The sequence below is a fragment of the Ostrinia nubilalis genome, chromosome 9, assembly GCF_963855985.1.
Source record: "Ostrinia nubilalis chromosome 9, ilOstNubi1.1, whole genome shotgun sequence".
Taxonomy (NCBI): Eukaryota; Metazoa; Arthropoda; class Insecta; order Lepidoptera; family Crambidae; genus Ostrinia; species Ostrinia nubilalis.
Window position 1 is genome coordinate 12,486,789 of NC_087096.1, and position 18,661 is coordinate 12,505,449.

General features: G+C 39.2%; 1 protein-coding gene across 1 annotated transcript; it reads left to right on the forward strand.

Annotated features, from left to right (window-relative positions):
• Positions 1 to 12,880: 12,880 nt before the first annotated feature.
• On the forward strand, positions 12,881 to 17,553 carry LOC135074678 (heparan sulfate glucosamine 3-O-sulfotransferase 3B1). Its single transcript, XM_063969044.1, has 6 exons — positions 12,881 to 13,334; positions 13,494 to 13,702; positions 14,343 to 14,423; positions 14,641 to 14,814; positions 14,963 to 15,182; positions 15,341 to 17,553. Exons 1-6 carry the CDS (start codon positions 13,224 to 13,226, stop codon positions 15,575 to 15,577), a joined length of 1,032 nt encoding a protein of 343 aa, XP_063825114.1. The 5' UTR covers positions 12,881 to 13,223; the 3' UTR covers positions 15,578 to 17,553.
• Positions 17,554 to 18,661: the final 1,108 nt, after the last annotated feature.

The following is an 18,661-nucleotide window of genomic DNA, read 5'->3' on the forward strand; positions in this document are numbered from 1 at the left end:
TCCGGAAGTACTAAGAACGTGGTAGGTATCGTCCGTCCTTGTAGGGTTATATCAACGTCGCCCTCGAGAATGGTACGCGTCTGCTGCGATCCGTCCGCGAGGCCTATGGTACGTACAGAGGTTCTGAATTTAACACCTGCGTCGCGCAATAAATTGTACAGCGTTGGACTAGCGATGGAGTGAGTGGCCCCCGTGTCCAGAATAGCGACCCCCGTTCGGCTAACGACCTTAATCTCTACTAGCGGTCGCGGGTCGTCACCATCGATAACGTGTGCAGTGCTGAAATCGGGTTTACTACTCGAAATGGGCACACTATTACAATTGTCACACTTTGACCGCACTACTCCCAGCTGACCACATCCGTAGCAACGTAGTATGTTACTGTCACGTGAATTTTGCGAGTCGGTATTTACTTTGTTCTCTTTATTACGGCAGACGTCTATTGTATGACCAAACACTTTGCAATAAGAGCACTTGGGACGAGGGCGCCTCTTCTCGTCACTATTTGTGCATTTTGAAACAGAAGTTCGCGGGTTAATAATAGACGACTCATCACCCGATGTTTCATCACTTTTACTTATACTCGGGGGGTCATCTACGGCACGCGACGGGTTAACGCTCGGGCCCGCGTTCGAGTGGCATCGCGCAGTCGAGGGGTTAACGGGGCTCGCGCTATTATTATTACTGAGCGAACTTACCTCTGCCAGCGACTCTTCTACCAACCTGACCTTATTTATGAGTTGTTCAAGCCCGTCCACAGCATCGCGAGACACTCGTTTTCTTATTCTACGGTCCAACAATCCGTATATAATGTCTAGCTTCATTTCTTCCGGCACCGTGTACGGTAATTTCATAATTAAAGCGCGCACTTTGCAAACAAAAACGTCGGCTCGTTCACTGTTTTGTTCACTCGCGAAAATGTCACGGAATATTTTGTAACCGGGTCGTGGCACGCCGAACATTCCTCGTAGCCGTTGTAGGGCTTCGTTCCAAGAAGAAACCGACGTCTTCACGCCCTGCCACCACACGGCGGCCTCGCCGACCAGCAGCATCGGCAGCCCCCGCAGAGCATGCTCGTCGCTGATGTTAGTGCACTCGCGAAACACCTCGATGGCATCGATGAAGGCTTCCAGCTCATCGGCGTTTTTCGATGTTCCGTCAAATCGAGCCGTGCACTTCGCGAAGTTGCCTGAGCGCTGTGCGTGACCTGGCGTGTCGAGTCGTGGTGATGAAGTGGCTCTGTTACTGGACAGGATGCTCTCAATAAGCACACGGCTCGCTTCCACCTGGCTCCTGGTGATGCTGGCGACAAGGTTTTGCAGCATCTCTTCTGACATGGTGACGTTCGGCGAGGACACCACAGTCCTGTCCACTTCGTAGTCCGTGTCCGAGTCCGAACCCTCGTTCCTCGCGGTCTTCGCGGCATTCCTTTTTGGCGGCATGATAGTAGTCACAAGAAGGTAATGTGTTGAAAAGATTTCGGAGTTTGCACTTGTGTTGATGATCGTGCCCCGCGAGTTGGGCGTCACTGTAAAGTTAGTTCTTTGGTACTCGGGGTCGTGAAATGATAGTCCAAAGCACGATTCAAAGGCACAGAAACATTTAATGTCCTCCACACAAACGAAGTATAACACAAACAAGACTTGGAATCAGTAGTAAATGATTTAACAGCCAAAACATAGAAAGTTGGTTTCGCGCGCGTCGCGGCCTTGGGCGGACTGGCGTTATGCACGAGTCTAGAAGATTCTACGACCGATCGTTGGCGAAGAGCGCCGACAGAGCGCGCGAGCCCCGCGTGTTTTTAAAATGAACGCCCGCCAAACTCGAGTGTGAGCATCAACGATCGTCGCGTTACACATTGTATTAATGAAAATATCATAAGAAGAAAGCACTAAATAAAGAACTTGAATTTGTCTAAACGTCTAATGATTATTATTATTATTTTAATTAACATTTTTATTTCTACATACTATTGTACCAGTTGCAGTGATAACGGAAAGGTAAGTGTAAGGAAAGTGAGGATTGATAGTACGGGAGATTATTTTTAACACAAAGGCTACGGCTGTGACCATTATAGTTGTTTTTTCAGACAGCACCAGCTTCTGCACTACTTCTTGCACTTACATCTCACCATTTCCAGGCAAGCTTCGGCAGCTACGGGCAAATCGGTCCATGTAGGCTCCATGTTGCTATCGACTCTGGTCCACACCCAACCAACCAGTCGGATAAAGGGAAGACTGAGTCGGTTGCTTGCAACTGATCCTATACGCGAACCCCTTGATATACTGCCAGTAGCCAATGCTGATACAAAGCTGTCTGGGTTATTTTATGTAGGGTCACACCTATGCGTAGTCCACAGCGACCCATTAGGATCTTTATTTTCCCTTTTTTATTCCCTATCATCCAAAAAAATCCTATCCATTAGTTAAGTGAATTAAGCGTCTGAGTGAAAGCCACCTAATAGTCTTCTGATGCCGGATATGCTGACCCATGCAGACCCATCCTTATAGTATTAAGTGTTTCATGGGCTCCACATTGTATTCCACATGCTCGAGAGCTTCTGTTGTTAGGCCCATTTTGTGGGACATGTGATTCGTTCCATAATGCCCAGTTTGCGTACCTGTAATTGCTTGGGCATACCTTTGAAAAGTTTTCTTCATTACCCTGTATTTCCCTTTAGGAATGATTTGGAGAGGCTTATATCGTTGGAGCTTTCCCATTCAGCCCTGTTATTCTTGGATATGGCCATATTATGGCCATGACGTACCTAAGCTTTTAGATAAAGGTACTATAAGTTCTGACCCAATAGTTATCGTCTCTGACCCTTGTCTCGCTAGACTGTCGGCTCTCTCATTGCATTCGATCCGTGTATTATCATCAACAAGTATCATTAGGGACACTTTGTCATGCCTTCAGAGTTTGTTCATCTTTAAGATTACATCTAGAATACCTACTTAATTCTAGACTCAACCTTCACTGAGGCGATGGCTTTGTTTGAGTGCTGCCTGGCTGTGGCTAAGGATGTAAATATTGCGTTTCTTACACCCCTGTTTTTAGTGCACACATAATTATAGCGTAGAATTCAGCTTGAAATACTGTAGCAAACCTCCTTAAACGTTCACTGTTTTTTACTACATGCTTGACTATGAACAAGTGCTGTAAGTGCCCACCAACCTAGGCAGTTTTGTATCAGTATATCAAGGGCAGTAATTATGTCCTTATGATTTTTTCAAATTATTTAAAATTTAGTTGGTTTAAGGGGTTCGCGTATAGGGTCAGTTGCAAGCAACCGACTCAGTCTTCCCTTTACACGACTGGTTGGGGGTGGACCAGAATCGATAGCAACATGGAGCCTACATGGACCAATTATTGCCCGTAGCTGCCGAAGCTTGCCTGGAAAGAAGTAGTGCAGAAGCTGGTGCTGTCTGAAAAAACAACTATAATGGTCACAGCCGTAGCCTTTGTGCTAAAAATAATCTCCCGTACTATGATAATATCAATCCTCTCTTTCCTCACACTTAACTTTCCGTTATCACTGGTACAATAGTATGTAGAAATAAAAATGTTAATTAAAATAATAATAATAATCATTAGACGTTTAGACAAATTCAAGTTTTTTATTAGTGCTTTCTTCTTATGAAATTTTCAAAAATACAATGTATTTAAACTATTTTCAACCTTATGCCTTACACATAGAGTTCAAAATTAATTGAAGAAAAAATACAAATCATGGTAGCATGATGTGCCAGGAACTCTAAATAAATTCTAAAATAATAATCTTTACTTGCTTATGAACCAAATAGTATGAATTCTTGGATAAAATAAATATTTTTTTCCGACGCGCATTAAAATTCGCCCGCTGTGTCCTGAAGAAAAATTTTTTTTCACCTACTTGTTTCAAAAAAAGTACCATACAATGGTATATATTTATAACCCTGATAAATGTAGCTTTCAGGACATATTTTTTTATTAGATTATCTACAGTGGTTTAAAAGTAAACGACGTTTATTTAAAAAAATACTTTTTGGTTTTTGTGAATTTTACTCCATATTTCTATTTTTTTGTATGAAAAGGCAAAAAGTTTGTTCTAGAAATCAATTCGCCATCCTTTAATTATCCGAAAATGACACCACACTTGCCCTAATACCCATAGTTTTGAAGATATGGGCCTTAAAGTGAAGCGCGGCAGAAGGAAACTTGCCCCCCCTCCCCCTGCTACCACAGGGGGGGCTCCCGATGTCTACCGACGGAAATCTACTCAGGAGCACCCAAAGAACAACTGGTGCAAAAATGAGCCTTCTATACCAAAGTGGAGGGGTCTCCATACAAATCATTGCACTAAATTCCCTACTAAGATGAAAATTGGGAATGCAGATATCACTATCGCTTTGGTGACAAGGCGAAGCGTTGCGAATCGCCTTGCTGTAGAAGAAAGAAGACTTCGGGAAACTAACGCCGGCACCGACCGTGGCGGACGTCGGTGTCTTCAGCACCAGCCATCGCCTTTGTGTCTACGATCGCAACACTCACGAACGTTTCCTCGTAGACACAGGCGCTGACATCTCCGTTTTGACCGCCACTCACAAGAAGAAACATAGAAACTCTGCGAGCGCCTACAAACTTTACGCCGCAAATAATTCGCAAATCAACACGTACGGCGACAAAACCGTCAGGCTGAACCTTGGGCTACGTCGTGATTTCACATGGACATTCGTCGTCGCCGACGTCAAGACCTCCATCCTGGGCGCTGATTTTCTTCGTCATTTCAAACTGCTGGTAGACCTGGACAAGAAGAAGCTGATAGACAAGACCACCGAGCTATCCATCGACGCGCTCGAAGTAACAACCAACGCCGAGTCAATACACGTCGTGAGTAGCGATCAAGCTTATCACGACATACTCAAGCAGTATCCAGACGTCCTACGGCCCATGTCACTCAAGCAACCTAGCAAGCATGAAGTTGTACACCATATCGAGACGACGGGCCCAACTGTGTGTCGAGCTACGACGTTTCCTCGGCATGATCAACTTTTATCGTGACTGCCTGCCCCGACAAGCCGAACTACAAGTTGAACTCAACAAGTACCTACATAACCGGAAGAAAAATGACAAGACACCTATCAATTGGACAATAGAAGCAGAAGAAGCCTTTGAAAAATGCCGCCAAAGCATCTCCAAGGCGACCATTCTAAGTCATCCCGTCCCCGGCAGCACCCTCGCCATCATGACCGACGCCTCAGACCACAGTATAGGCGCCGTGCTTCAACAGAAGATTGACAACGCATGGAAACCGCTCGCATTCTTCTCCAAATCGATGAGCGCAACACAACGTCGCTACAGTGTGTACGACCGCGAACTACTAGCTATGTACACAGCTGTAAAGCACTTCAGACGACTCATTGAAGGATGCGAAGTTGTCGTATACACCGACCACAAACCACTCGCTTACGCTCTAACAAGATCAGCGAGTAGCAGCGACACCCCGCGGCGAGAACGGCAACTACATTTTATCAGTCAATTCTGCACGAAGATATTGTACATACAAGGCGAAGAAAACACCGTTGCGGACGCACTATCAAGAATAGAAGAAATACAATGTCCGACTACCATAGACTACAACCAGCTGAGCATCGATCAAGACAACGATGAAGAACTGAAAGAACTGAAACGGCAATCGAACCTGAAATTCAGCGAAATAACTCTGCCCGGCCTCAACAAGCCTATCACGTGCGAGTTATCGACATCTACGCCCCGCCCATACCTTCCCGGCCCGTATCGTTACGCTGCATACCAAGCGCAACACGGTCTGTGCCACCCGGGGGTCAGAACAACGCGAAGACAGATGGCAAACAAATTCTTCTGGCCATCGATGAACAAAGAAGTTGCACAGTGGACCCGAGCCTGCATCAGCTGTCAGCGGGCTAAAGTCAATCGTCACGTGACCTCGCCATTGCATCCGTTTCCGCCTTCACAACGATTTGAACATATCCACATCGATATAGTCGGCCCACTACGACTATCAAACGACTTCAGATACTGCGTGACCATCATCGACCGCTGTACGAAATGGCCTGAAGCCGTCCCTGTACGAGACATAACCGCAGAGATAGTCGCTAAAGCACTATACGACCACTGGATTGTGCGTTTCGGCTGCCCACTACGCATAACTACGGACCAGGGCCGCCAGTTCGAGTCCGCGCTGTTCAACTCGCTCATGAAGAAACTTGGCATAACAAGACTACGCACTACGGCCTACCACCCACAGTCAAATGGCCAAGTTGAACGGTGGCATCGTACCATGAAAGCCGCCCTTATGGCCCGCGGCGCTACTACAAATTGGACAGACGAGCTACCGACTGTGCTTTTGGGCTTACGTACGGCTCTACGGCAAGATAACAACCTGAGCCCGGCCCTCATGACCTACGGAACCACACTTCGTGTACCATCTGACTTCTTCGTTCCTGCCGACTCGAAAATAGAAGACGCCGAATTAGTACGCCATCTCACTCGCACGATGACGTCACTCTCACCGGCGCCCCAGCGGTCACATATTATACAACAACTCAACCCTTCGTGTACAAGGACTTAGCGACATGCACACACGTTTTCATACGCAATGACGCTGTAAGAGCACCGCTAATACCACCGTATGATGGCCCCTATGAAGTATTGAAGAAATATGAGAAGTACTACAAAGTCCAATTACCGCTCCGGACCACAGTCGTATCTCTGGACAGACTCAAACCGGCTTACATCATGCAAGATCAAGATCATACAGAAGTCACAGAACGCGCATCGCCCACCACCACCAGATCATCATACTACGACCACCGCCGCATCTAGTCAAGCCTACGTCACGAGAAGCGGACGAGCGGTGAAGAAAAATGTACGCTTCGCTTGAGGGGGAGTGATGTGGGAGTCGCATCGTGTCAGCCGCCGTACTGCGAGATAGGCCGCGAAGAGGCCGCTTATATTTATAACCTCCGGCCGAGAGGTCCGAGAGGCTGTCTCGCTCGCACACCCACCGCGGGAGCTCCGTGGATGTAACCTACGCGCGAGAGGACAGATATCGCTGTCCTGCTTCCTCTATGGTGCGCGCGCGGGAACGCACTGAAAGTTTAAGAGAATGTCTCCAACTTCCTCATTGGCCCTAGAGCAATTCCAAGTATACCATCAATAAAAGCCTAATTAGAGTCATCAAACCTCTCAGTCATTCAATTAGAGCCATTAGAACTTCATAACTATGAGTTGTTTTCTATGTGTAAGCTGAGGACACGTGTCTCCAGCTGACACATCTGTATCTTCGTAAATATTTATGCTACGATAATGTATTATACCTCAAAAATTACAGTCGAATCCAAATAGTAGGCTTTCCACTTTTCAAGACTTTAGCTCAAATACTGTTAAAACCACGATCAAAAAACTATGTGCGAGCTGGAGTACCGTGTCTCCAGCTTACACATCTGTATCTTCGTAAATATTTAAGCTACATCAATGTTTTATATCTCATAAATTAAAGTCGAATAAAAAAACCCGACTTCAATTCTTTCAAAGCTTTATTTCGAACCGTTTTCGAACTACGAACCGATACGTATGTGTAAGCTGGTGACACGTAACACACGGTGAATTATTAAAACCGTATAAGTTAGAGTTGCGTTTTAAAGATCAAATAATTCGTTATAATTGAAGTACACACGAGACATAATTTCAAATCTCTAGGCCTCTTAGTTTCAGAATTAAAAGCCAAAAACTATTTTCCCGCCAAATAATTCAAATAATATTGGTCGACTGCGACGTTGCCGTTCCGTGCGTCCACTAGAGCAGTCGAATTTGAACCTAAAAACTAGTACTGTTTGAATCATTTTTATTTGTAGTTTAAATCATTTAATTTCGATTATAAGAATTTTAGACTAGGAGCCGGCTGATTTCTGTATTGAGTACTTAATAACCTATATTTTATTAATAAGAAAAAGCTAGGTAAAACAAAATTATATTTTAATATACAAGTATAATAACGAACTTGTTTTCAAAGACTCAAATATTTGTGGCGTTTCTAAACGCAACCACTTTAATTTTTATTTAAATACCGTGAAGTCCCACGATTCTGCCACGTCAAGTGGCAAAAATGGGCAACAACTATACAGGGTGGAAACGTTAAGTGATCTCACTCGATTATTTCTTAACTATACAAGATATTAAAAAACTGGTTACTGATCCTGAAAGTGCTTAATGAGCTCTTTCAAACGGTACCAATAATAAGTTACAGAATAAACTGGATCTATCTGAAAATTCAATGTTTCCAGCTTCCATACTAAATGTATGCCAGACACACAATATTAGAAGTGTAATTTTTTTAATTTAATAATAAATACTTAAAATAAACTCGTAAGTAAATTGTATTCTTATTTTAAATTATTAATGAAAAACATTGGTTTTAGGCTTTACTTGCTATAATATTGTCAAGAGATGAGTGTCATGACTGTGGTAGTACTAAATGTATGGAAGAAGGAAACATTGAATTTTTGGTTAGATCCAGTTTATTCTGTAACCTATTATTGATACCATACCATTGGATAGAGCTTGTGAAGCACTTTTAGAATCAGTAATCAGTTTTACGATATCATATGTAGTTTTTAAAATAATGTGACTTTACCAAATGTATGGAAGCTGGAAACATTGAAGTTTCGGATAGATCCAGTTTATTCTGTAACCTATTATTAATACCGTTTGAACCGTTTGATAGAGCTCATGAAGCACTTTCAGGATTTTCCAATCGCGAAAGCCCTCATTGAATTCTTCTTCTTTTGTTGAAAAAAAAAAAAATTAACAATATTAACATCACAAATCACAATCACTACTAAGACATCACAAAATAGACGAAACACAGCATTTTGCACAGAATTGGCCGTAAGGATCTATATCCATAGCCGTAAAACTTGTATTAAAAAAAAAGATGACAGTTGACTGCAATATTGAGAAACAGTCAGTGTTGCCAGAAGGTTACTTTTGTAACCTTTTAGCTGATTTTTGAACTGCTTTGGTTACTTTTAGGTTACACTAATGAAAAGGTTACTTTTAGGTGATTTTTCGGAATTTGTAGAATTAACTTTTACAGGTTATTCAGTAAAAAAATATTAATAGTGTCAATTTACAAATTATTTAAATTGAAACGTGACACTCAAAATGTTGATGATTTCCAATTAATTTTAACACTTTGTATGAATTTTGGCTGATTGGTAAGATAAGAGTCGAAGATGAAAGTTGTTAGTACGAATCAGCTTTATGAATCAATATGATAATAATATCAATCGCACGTGTGAGGGTTACTTTTTTTTCTATTTCTGGTAATTTCTGACAAGACCCTACTGGCAACACTGGAAACAGTTTAAGTTTAGTTAGTAAAATATGATCTGTGGTAATTAAATAGATTAATTAGATTTACGAATCTCTGATGGATGAGTGATACCCGACCCGAGGTTTCCGCCAACTGGGACCGCAATCAACTAGGACCGCGGTCCCAATCGCCAGATCAGTAAAAATTAAATACTTTTCTGGGACCATTCATAAAGGACAATGATCAAAAATGTATGGAGTGTGGTCCAAATGTCAACCACCACCTATGTAGTAAAATAGTCTACTAAATACTGATTCATTATAACCAAACCGCAATCAAAAATATGCTGTCAGTAAAAAGTTTAAGACTGAATGAAAAGTCATGTTTTTACCTTTTCATCTGAAAATTAATGTTCTTGATATCATTCTATCCATCGCACATTTCGGATTAATCTATGCATATTATGTCATGTCGCTTAGTGTGCCGTGTTAGATTCTCGCTAAAAGAAAAAAAAACTCAGAAGAAAGACAACAATATTGGAATTATGGTCGGGTGGTCGCTGCTCCGCCCCTATTGGTTGTAGGGTGATGTTATATAACCTAAAACCATCCTTGATAAATGGGCTATCCATAACAAAAAGAATTTTTCAAATCGGACCAGTAGTTCCTGAGATTAGCGCGTAAACTACTACAATTTTTCATACAGTCATAACTTTTTACTGACAGTTTATTTATTTTTCGTCCCATACTGAAAGTTAATCTCTATTTAATGGACCATAAGCCAATATAGGTCTCATTAGTGGTGGACATTTGGACCACTTTTGGTCATTGTCCTTTTAGTACGATACCGATTTTGGAATGAATAATATATTTTTTTAAGTTATCTATGAGTGAACCTAGTCGCTGGAAGAAAAATATTTAATTTTTATCGATCCAGCGACTGGGACCACTGTCCCAGTTAATTGCGGTCCCAGTAGCCGGAATCTACGGCCCGATCGCGAACGTCTTCGCTTTCGCTTCGCGAAGCCCACACTCGGCCTCGTCGGCACGCGCACCGACGATCGCCAAACGGCTAGAGTACCTTCTGTACTCGCCACTCTGCCCGGTGAAGCTGGAAAAGCTCCTCCAGCTACCAGCGCGCGTCCCTTCAAAAAAAAAAAAAAAAGCCGGAAACCTCCCCGACCCGACCGTGGATCACCAGTATTCTACTACACAGTAAAGTATAGGGTAAGGTGGGGCACAATGTTACAATGCATATTTCTCCGTCCCTTTCTATTAGTTGTATGATGTTCAGCGGCTCAGTTCAGCAGCTCTTATGAGCTTGACAAACGTGTATACCAACATCATACAACTAATAGAAAGGGACGGAGAAATATGCATTGTAACATTGTACCCCGTGTAACATTGTGCCCCACCTTACCCTACCTAGGTTATTAAAAGTTGATCGATCTGTGATAAATAATTTACCTGATTAATTAGTTTTATGAAGTAGGAATTTTATTTCATTAGTGATACCCGACAAGAACGTAGATCATCGGATTTCTAGTAAAGTGTATCTACCTTAATTATTAAAAATGTTAATTGATCTGTGATAATAATCGAGCTGAATAAAAACGTTTTTGATTGTTATTTTAGTATTTCATTCTAGCTATTATATTTCCAAGAATAACCTGGTTTTGCCATGTCTGAATACAGTTTTTTTTTCGGTTTCGGTAAAACCGGTTTTGTGACCCCCTAAATCCCACCCTTACGTTCATATAAAAAGAATGTGCGTAATCTATACGTACATAAGGCACCTAAAATAATAGAGAGGAAAGAATTGATTGTATTGAACAATGAACCGTCTCAGCTATAAAAGACCCACTAAACTGAACTGTCCCACCAAACACATTGATAGGGGGCGCCACCATTGTTCACCTGTACAAGGTTTCCCAAAAAGTACTGTCAAGCCGAAGCCCAGAGGTAGAGTATCACTAGGGCTACCCGAATACTCGATTTTTTCAAGTTATTTATAATTTTCAGATGATATGATAATGATGAAAATCTTTATCATATTTCAAAAACTGGGATAAAATCTATCCTACGTCCTTTCCCGGGACTCAACCATTTCTATGCCAAATTTCATCAAAATCGGTTCAGTGGTTTAGGCGTGAAAGCAAGACAAAGTTACTTTCACATTTATAATATTAGTATAGATGCAATGTTTTTGCCTCGATTAAATAAAACATTGTGATCAAAATAAAAACTTATTATCAAAATATTTTATAGGTTATTAGGTACTCAATACACAAATCAGCCGGCTCCTAGTCTAAAATTCTTATAATCGAAATTAAATGATTTAAACTACAAATAAAAATGATTCAAACAGTACTAGTTTTTAGGTTCAAATTCGACTGCTCTAGTGGACGCACGGAACGGCAACGTCGCAGTCGACCCATATTATTTGAATTATTTGGCGGGATAATAGTTTTTGCCTTTTAATTCTGAAACTAAGAGGCCTAGAGATTTGAAATTATGTCTCGTGTGTACTTCAATTATAACGAATTATTTGATCTTTAAAACGCAACTCTAACTTATACGGTTTTAATAATCCACCGTGTGTTACGTGTCACCAGCTTACACATACGTATCGGTTCGTAGTTCGAAAACGGTTCGAAATAAAGCTTTGAAAGAATTGAAGTCGGGTTTTTTTATTCGACTTTAATTTATGAGATATAAAACATTGATGTAGCTTAAATATTTACGAAGATACAGATGTGTAAGCTGGAGACACGGTACTCCAGCTCGCACATAGTTTTTTGATCGTGGTTTTAACAGTATTTGAGCTAAAGTCTTGAAAAGTGGAAAGCCTACTATTTGGATTCGACTGTAATTTTTGAGGTATAATACATTATCGTAGCATAAATATTTACGAAGATACAGATGTGTCAGCTGGAGACACGTGTCCTCAGCTTACACATAGAAAACAACTCATAGTTATGAAGTTCTAATGGCTCTAATTGAATGACTGAGAGGTTTGATGACTCTAATTAGGCTTTTATTGATGGTATACTTGGAATTGCTCTAGGGCCAATGAGGAAGTTGGAGACATTCTCTTGAAAGTTTTAATGTTTTCATGTCGTGTGCGACAGCCAATGTTTTTGTCTCTTTTCTGTGTTACTATAAATATAGCGCATTTTGTAAATAAATCATCACTTCAAATCTGGACTCTGAGTTTCACTCATCTACCTGCACCTACCTTCTCCTCGACACACAGTTAGGCTCCATAAAAGTATGTAAATAAAAAGATATCAAAAAATTTTATACATAGTTTTCTGGAATATCCACGTCTTGTCTTGCTTGAATGGAATATTATTTGCGAAAACCCCTTGAGAAAAACTCAAAAGAAAACACAATTTCTTTACAGATTTTTTCAATTGTATAATCTGTGGGTTTATTCTACTAAATTAAAAAAAAATGCACTTCCGGAAAATGCGACAGTCAAGACGCGGGAAATTCAAAATTTTAATAGCTAACATCCGGCGTCACAAGCCGCGAGCTGAAATTACCGGAATGAACATCGGTGTCCAAAATCGCATTGCGGCCGCGATTGCGCAGTTGTTGCGCAAGTCACATAAATATTCTATTTATTAACTTCGCAGTTCACAGCCTCATGCCACTCAAAACAAATTTTATCTCAGTATTTTATATCTAAATGTATTCAGACTGTAGTTTATAATAATTCGACTGTTAAGATTTGTCCTCGGATGGTTATCTACTTCGCAAGACTGCTACAAATTGAGTGGATTATAATTAAATATTAAGCGGTTAGAGGTTAAGATTAAATCTGTGATGATAGCAAGTTTGTGGAAGTGACGAAAACTATTTACCAATGACTCCCAGAAACAGAAATGAGATGGATTCTGGCGGTATCGAAGCGAACTATGTTTATTTATTTCATATTGTTATTTCTATTATATTTATTTTATGCTCTGAATTCTTGTTTAGTTGACGAAAAACAGGTGAGTCTATTTAAATAAATACATTTTCATTAATTAACTTTGATAACAAATTAAGTTTAAATGCGCAGATGTAAGCAACAGTAATATATTTTTGACGCTGGTGTCTTTTTTGTTTTTTATCCACAACAAAGATTTTTTAAATTAGGTATCTACTTTCAGTTGACGATCAAATATCTGTTTTTAAAACGTCACATATCGAGCTACAAAAGCGCTACAGTGCGCTTCGCTTCACTGCTGGGACTGGACTGGTCGGAGAACAAGTACAGACGGCTGAAGAACCAAAACTTGGTGCCGGTGAAGAGGCTGCCCGATGCGCTCATTATAGGAGTGAAGAAGTGCGGCACTAGAGCGTTGTTGGAGTTCTTAAGGTATTTTATTATTATACAGGGTGTTAGGTAAATGGGTACATGAGCCGACACTAGCCCATGTTAACATGGGCATATAAATGGTATGGTGAAGTCAGAAATTTGATATCATCATTTTATTTTTTTAAATTTTCATACAAAATCAATGTTATAAAATCCGATTTGTATGAAAAATAAAATAATTAAAATGAAGATATCAATTTTCTGACTTCACCATACCATTTATATGACCGTGTTAACATGGGCTAGTGTCGGCTCATATACCCATTTACCTAACATCCTGTATTTAAATTATGTTATTAAAAAAAGGAGTTCTACACGAGCTGATATTACACACACAGCCTACTTAGAAGACTTATTAAAAACTAGCATGGCGCAGACCACCGATTTTTAGTTGGCCGATAGCTTAGTTGAGTCGGGCTGTTAATCAGTATGGAGATGTATGAAAGTGCGCACATTACACCGATTTGCTATCGGCCGATTCTTCATACAAATTAAAATCGGGCCCAACTATCGGCCAACTAAAAGTCGATGGTTTGCGCTTAGACACTACTGTGGACTCAAAACTCAAAAAGTCACCAAGGTACTTTACTAAGCCTTAGTTTTTGAGGGTAGGTCTAGGTAAGCTTAATTTGTGTTCCAGGTTACATCCAGATGTCCGGGCTGCAGGATCTGAAGTCCATTTCTTTGATAAGTTTTACCACAAGGGATTCGAATGGTACAGGTAAGAAACTTGTTTTTCGTATGCAATAGTGTCACATCTCAAAAAATAGATATTTCGAGAAAATAATATTTTATATGCGCAAGTGATATAAATAATAAATATCCTATTAAATTTATAAAGAACTGAGCCATGAAATGTCCTTTTTTTATAATTATTGTCTTTATTTTTTTTATTTATTTACTTAATACACCGCTAATATAAAGTTTCAACTTTTTAGGGACAGAATGCCCCCTACCCTCGAGGGCCAGATCACGATGGAAAAGACGCCTTCGTATTGGGTGACACGCTCGGCCCCCAAAAGGGTGTACGCTATGAACCCTTCAGTCAAACTGTTGGCTGTTGTTAGAGACCCTGTTACAAGAGCCATTAGCGATTATACGCAATCTGCCAGGTAAATATGTAGTCTGCAAATTCTTATTTATTTTCAGAATTTGAAGTAACAAAATAAATAGTAGCGACTTCAAAACATTTTTTTTTAATTTTTTGATGGCCTAAAGATTCGACTTATTTGCATTTTGGAATAATTTAATATTTTTTAGCAAAAGACCATCCCTTCCACGCTTCGAGGATCTAGCTCTGGTCAACAGCACAGTTGGCTGGGGTGGACCCTGGTCAGTAGTGGACGCGTCGTGGCCACCAGTGAGCGTTTACGCGAGGCCACTTCGACGCTGGTTGAGGAGATTCCCGCGATCAAAACTATTGCTGATCAGTGGAGAAAGACTGGTTGCTGATCCTGCTGCTGAAATGGCTAGAGTGCAGGTACTATAGTTAAAACTGGTGTTTAAGTTTGAATGTCAATATTTTGTTACGTGTACAATTTTTTGTTTTCAAAAACCTACTAAAAATAAATTTTGATAAGGGCAACAGAGAATTACATAGCCTGGTTTTTAAAATAATTTTAAAAACATTTTTTACAGGAATTCCTAGGTCTCAAGCATGTGATAACAGAAAAGCATTTCTACTTCAACTCAACCAAAGGCTTCCCTTGCCTCTTGAAGTCGGAGAGTCGGCCCACCCCTCACTGCTTGGGAAAAACTAAAGGAAGAAGCCACCCTCATATAGATCCTGTGGCTATTGAGAGGCTAAGGGACTTTTATAGGCCTTTCAATGAAAGATTCTACCAACTATCAGGTATAAACTTTGGATGGCCTTGATAAACTGTTGTGATTAATGTAGTATACGGCCAAGGATTTATAAAGTTACAGTGCCATCTTAAAATTAATATAAGTATGTACTTGAGGCTCGTTATATTGGTGCATGGAAACTAACACAACGAAAAATTATGTATACGTTTTGTTTGCAATGAAATAAAGAATAATAGCATTTAAGAATAGTTAAATTAAGTATTAATTATTGGTTAAAACATTAGTTCCTTTTAGTATAAATAAAATCTGCACATGAATGTAGCTGCTTCCAGTTCCTAGCTTTGATTAAGTATTCCTTACACATGTTCCATTGATTTTCGATGTTTTTTAGCTTCATAATTTATACGATTATGAAGCATGTTATTCAAATATCCGTTTAAAACTATCACTGTCCGTAACTATATCAATTAACGCGTCGACTAACTTGTTTAGCTTTAAATTGCAGTAAGTAATCTTCCTTCTAAAATATTTAATTAATTAGGTTAATATAATGTCATAAGACCCCGCGTATCGGGATAAGGCAAGGCAGAAAAAGAAGAATATAGATAATAAGCCATTTTGTAATCTTGTATCGTCAATAATTTGGCCGAGATGTCATATTTATTTGCATTCATCAACGGCATCGTCCAAAACTTAGATACATTTGGTTTTAAAGAGTTAGAAATAACTTGAACAATTTACCACAAAACGAATTTTAAACGATGGTTGTGTTAAGAGGTAAACGAAATGGATTAAGTAAACGTCATATTAATAGTTATTGCAATCATTGTCATATTTCTTTGCATTCATTGCAACAACGGCATCGTCCAAAAGTCATTTTGGTTTTAAAGATGTCTAATAGTAACTATGTAATAATAAAATATATATAATTAATCTAACAATTATAGTGGTAGGTAATTGTAGTGGACGTAGTGGTGTAGTTTTTACAGTCACCACTATTATTATTGAAATGCCTGAAAAAGCTCAATTTGTAAGTTATGACATTGTTGCACACGAAGGAAATGTAGAGTTTAATATAACGGATCGTCACCTCTTGTATAAATAACATTGTGATAAACGTGTTTGTCTGTTTAAGGTATTTAATAGCATTTCTGTTGAATTTTCTGTGATAACCTTAAGATAAACCAAGCATAGTTTACCTACTTTATTTGTACCTACAGGTACTCGACACTCGAATTATGCCAATACTTTTTATTGCGTTGCTTGCTGTAAGTACCTCGTATAAATACTTGTATTTATTTAATCGAGTTTAAAATATAAATAAAAGTATTAAATGACAGAAAAAACAAGATATTGAAGTAATCTGCTGTTTGCTTGAAACTGTAATTCAAAAAATATCAACTATTAACAGAATTTTGATCAGATTCTCAATTTATTCTATCTCGGTTTTTGAAAATTGTTTGTATAATGTTGTTGTACCTATAATGTAATACAACCTAGGTAAGGCCGGGCGGTAGTTAGATAAATAAGGCAATGTCACTATAGAAGAGACATTAAAATTAAAAACAATTAAGTACTTTTTAAGAGAAAATAATAGCTCAATTAAAACACCTATTATAATTCGATATTTTTAGATAGACATAATAATCGTTTTAAATAATAAACATCGATATTTATTAGTAACATACCTACCTAAACTTTGATTCCCATTTGGGGTTAAAATCACGGCTACCTCATAACTTTAATATTTTGAGGCTACATGCGAAACGAAACCAGATCGAAACTTGAGTATGAGTCCTGCCTGAGCTTGGTAAAATTTTTAAAGATACAATAATCTTGAAGTCTTGACTTGAACCTACTTTATTATGAAAATTGCACTTTATGATAACTCACACAAAGCAAATATCGGCTTGCGATAAATATTGTCCTTCTTAATATTTAATGAATGATACGGTGACGGTCTAGATATCGATGTTTATTATTTCTTATCGATATAAGGCTCGTATTTAAGAAATGACCTTCAAGTATGAATCTACAGTTAAAAATAGATTCAAGTCTGTGATTGGTCGAAATATTTAAATCAACCAATTATAGGCTTGGATCTACGTACGTGGATTGAATTTTAAGCTTTGAGAGCTCTACAATTAAGCTCAATTTCGATTAAAACCCAAGCATAGATTCGACTTGCGAGAGGTTTCAACGAGCCTTAAGGCGCGCGCGCACGGGTCTTTTGTCACCGTGACAGTATGTCTCCCCATATAGAATAAGTACTGCGTTGTCTCTTTTTCTCTTTATAAAAGTGTAAAAGAAAGATATACTGTCACGCTGACAAAGTCACCCGTGCGCGCATAGCCTAGTTAGATATAATAATTTGCACTGAGCCATTCCAACACACGTGCCATGTAGACGCTATCAATTATTAAGCTTGCCAAGTTGTTAGCTATATAAAATAATAAAGTTACCAATGATATAAAACCTTGTTTTATTTGTCTTCACATAACATCAAGTATAAACAGTTTCACTTAGAATAAATAAATACCCGACACTGGGCAAAGTATGACATAAGTTATTCTAATATTTTTCCAAATTGGAAACCTGTTTTCGGTAACCCTAACGTGATGACAATTAAGAATGTTACTAGGTATGCAAAATCACTTGAAACCTATGTTACAGTTAGGCTTTTACATTTACAAATACATTAGTTTTTATTTCATTCAAAAATATCCAGTAGTTATGATTTTATAGGCATTCAAAGTTCGCTTAAATATTGAGTGCCGCCGACGGTCACGTGACCCCGTGTGACGTACATTCACAGTATCCGCTCACTAGAAAACGGATATAAACATACTTAAATACATTTTTTTTTGTAAATACAAACTTATTTTACATATTAACACCCAGACCCATCACAGAAATTAAAATTGAACCAAACCCAAACTTGATGCGATTGTGTCGTTTTATTGCGAATTACCTTCCAGCTCCATCATTAGACCCTGATTACTATATAGAATTAAAGTACTCGTCAATACAAAACGAACGAACCCAAACTTGATGGATTTAAGTCGTTTTATTATAGAGTTCCTATGGCCACCTTCCAGCTCCATCATCAGATCAGCTCCATGTCATCATAATATTGCATGGTCATCCAAATCA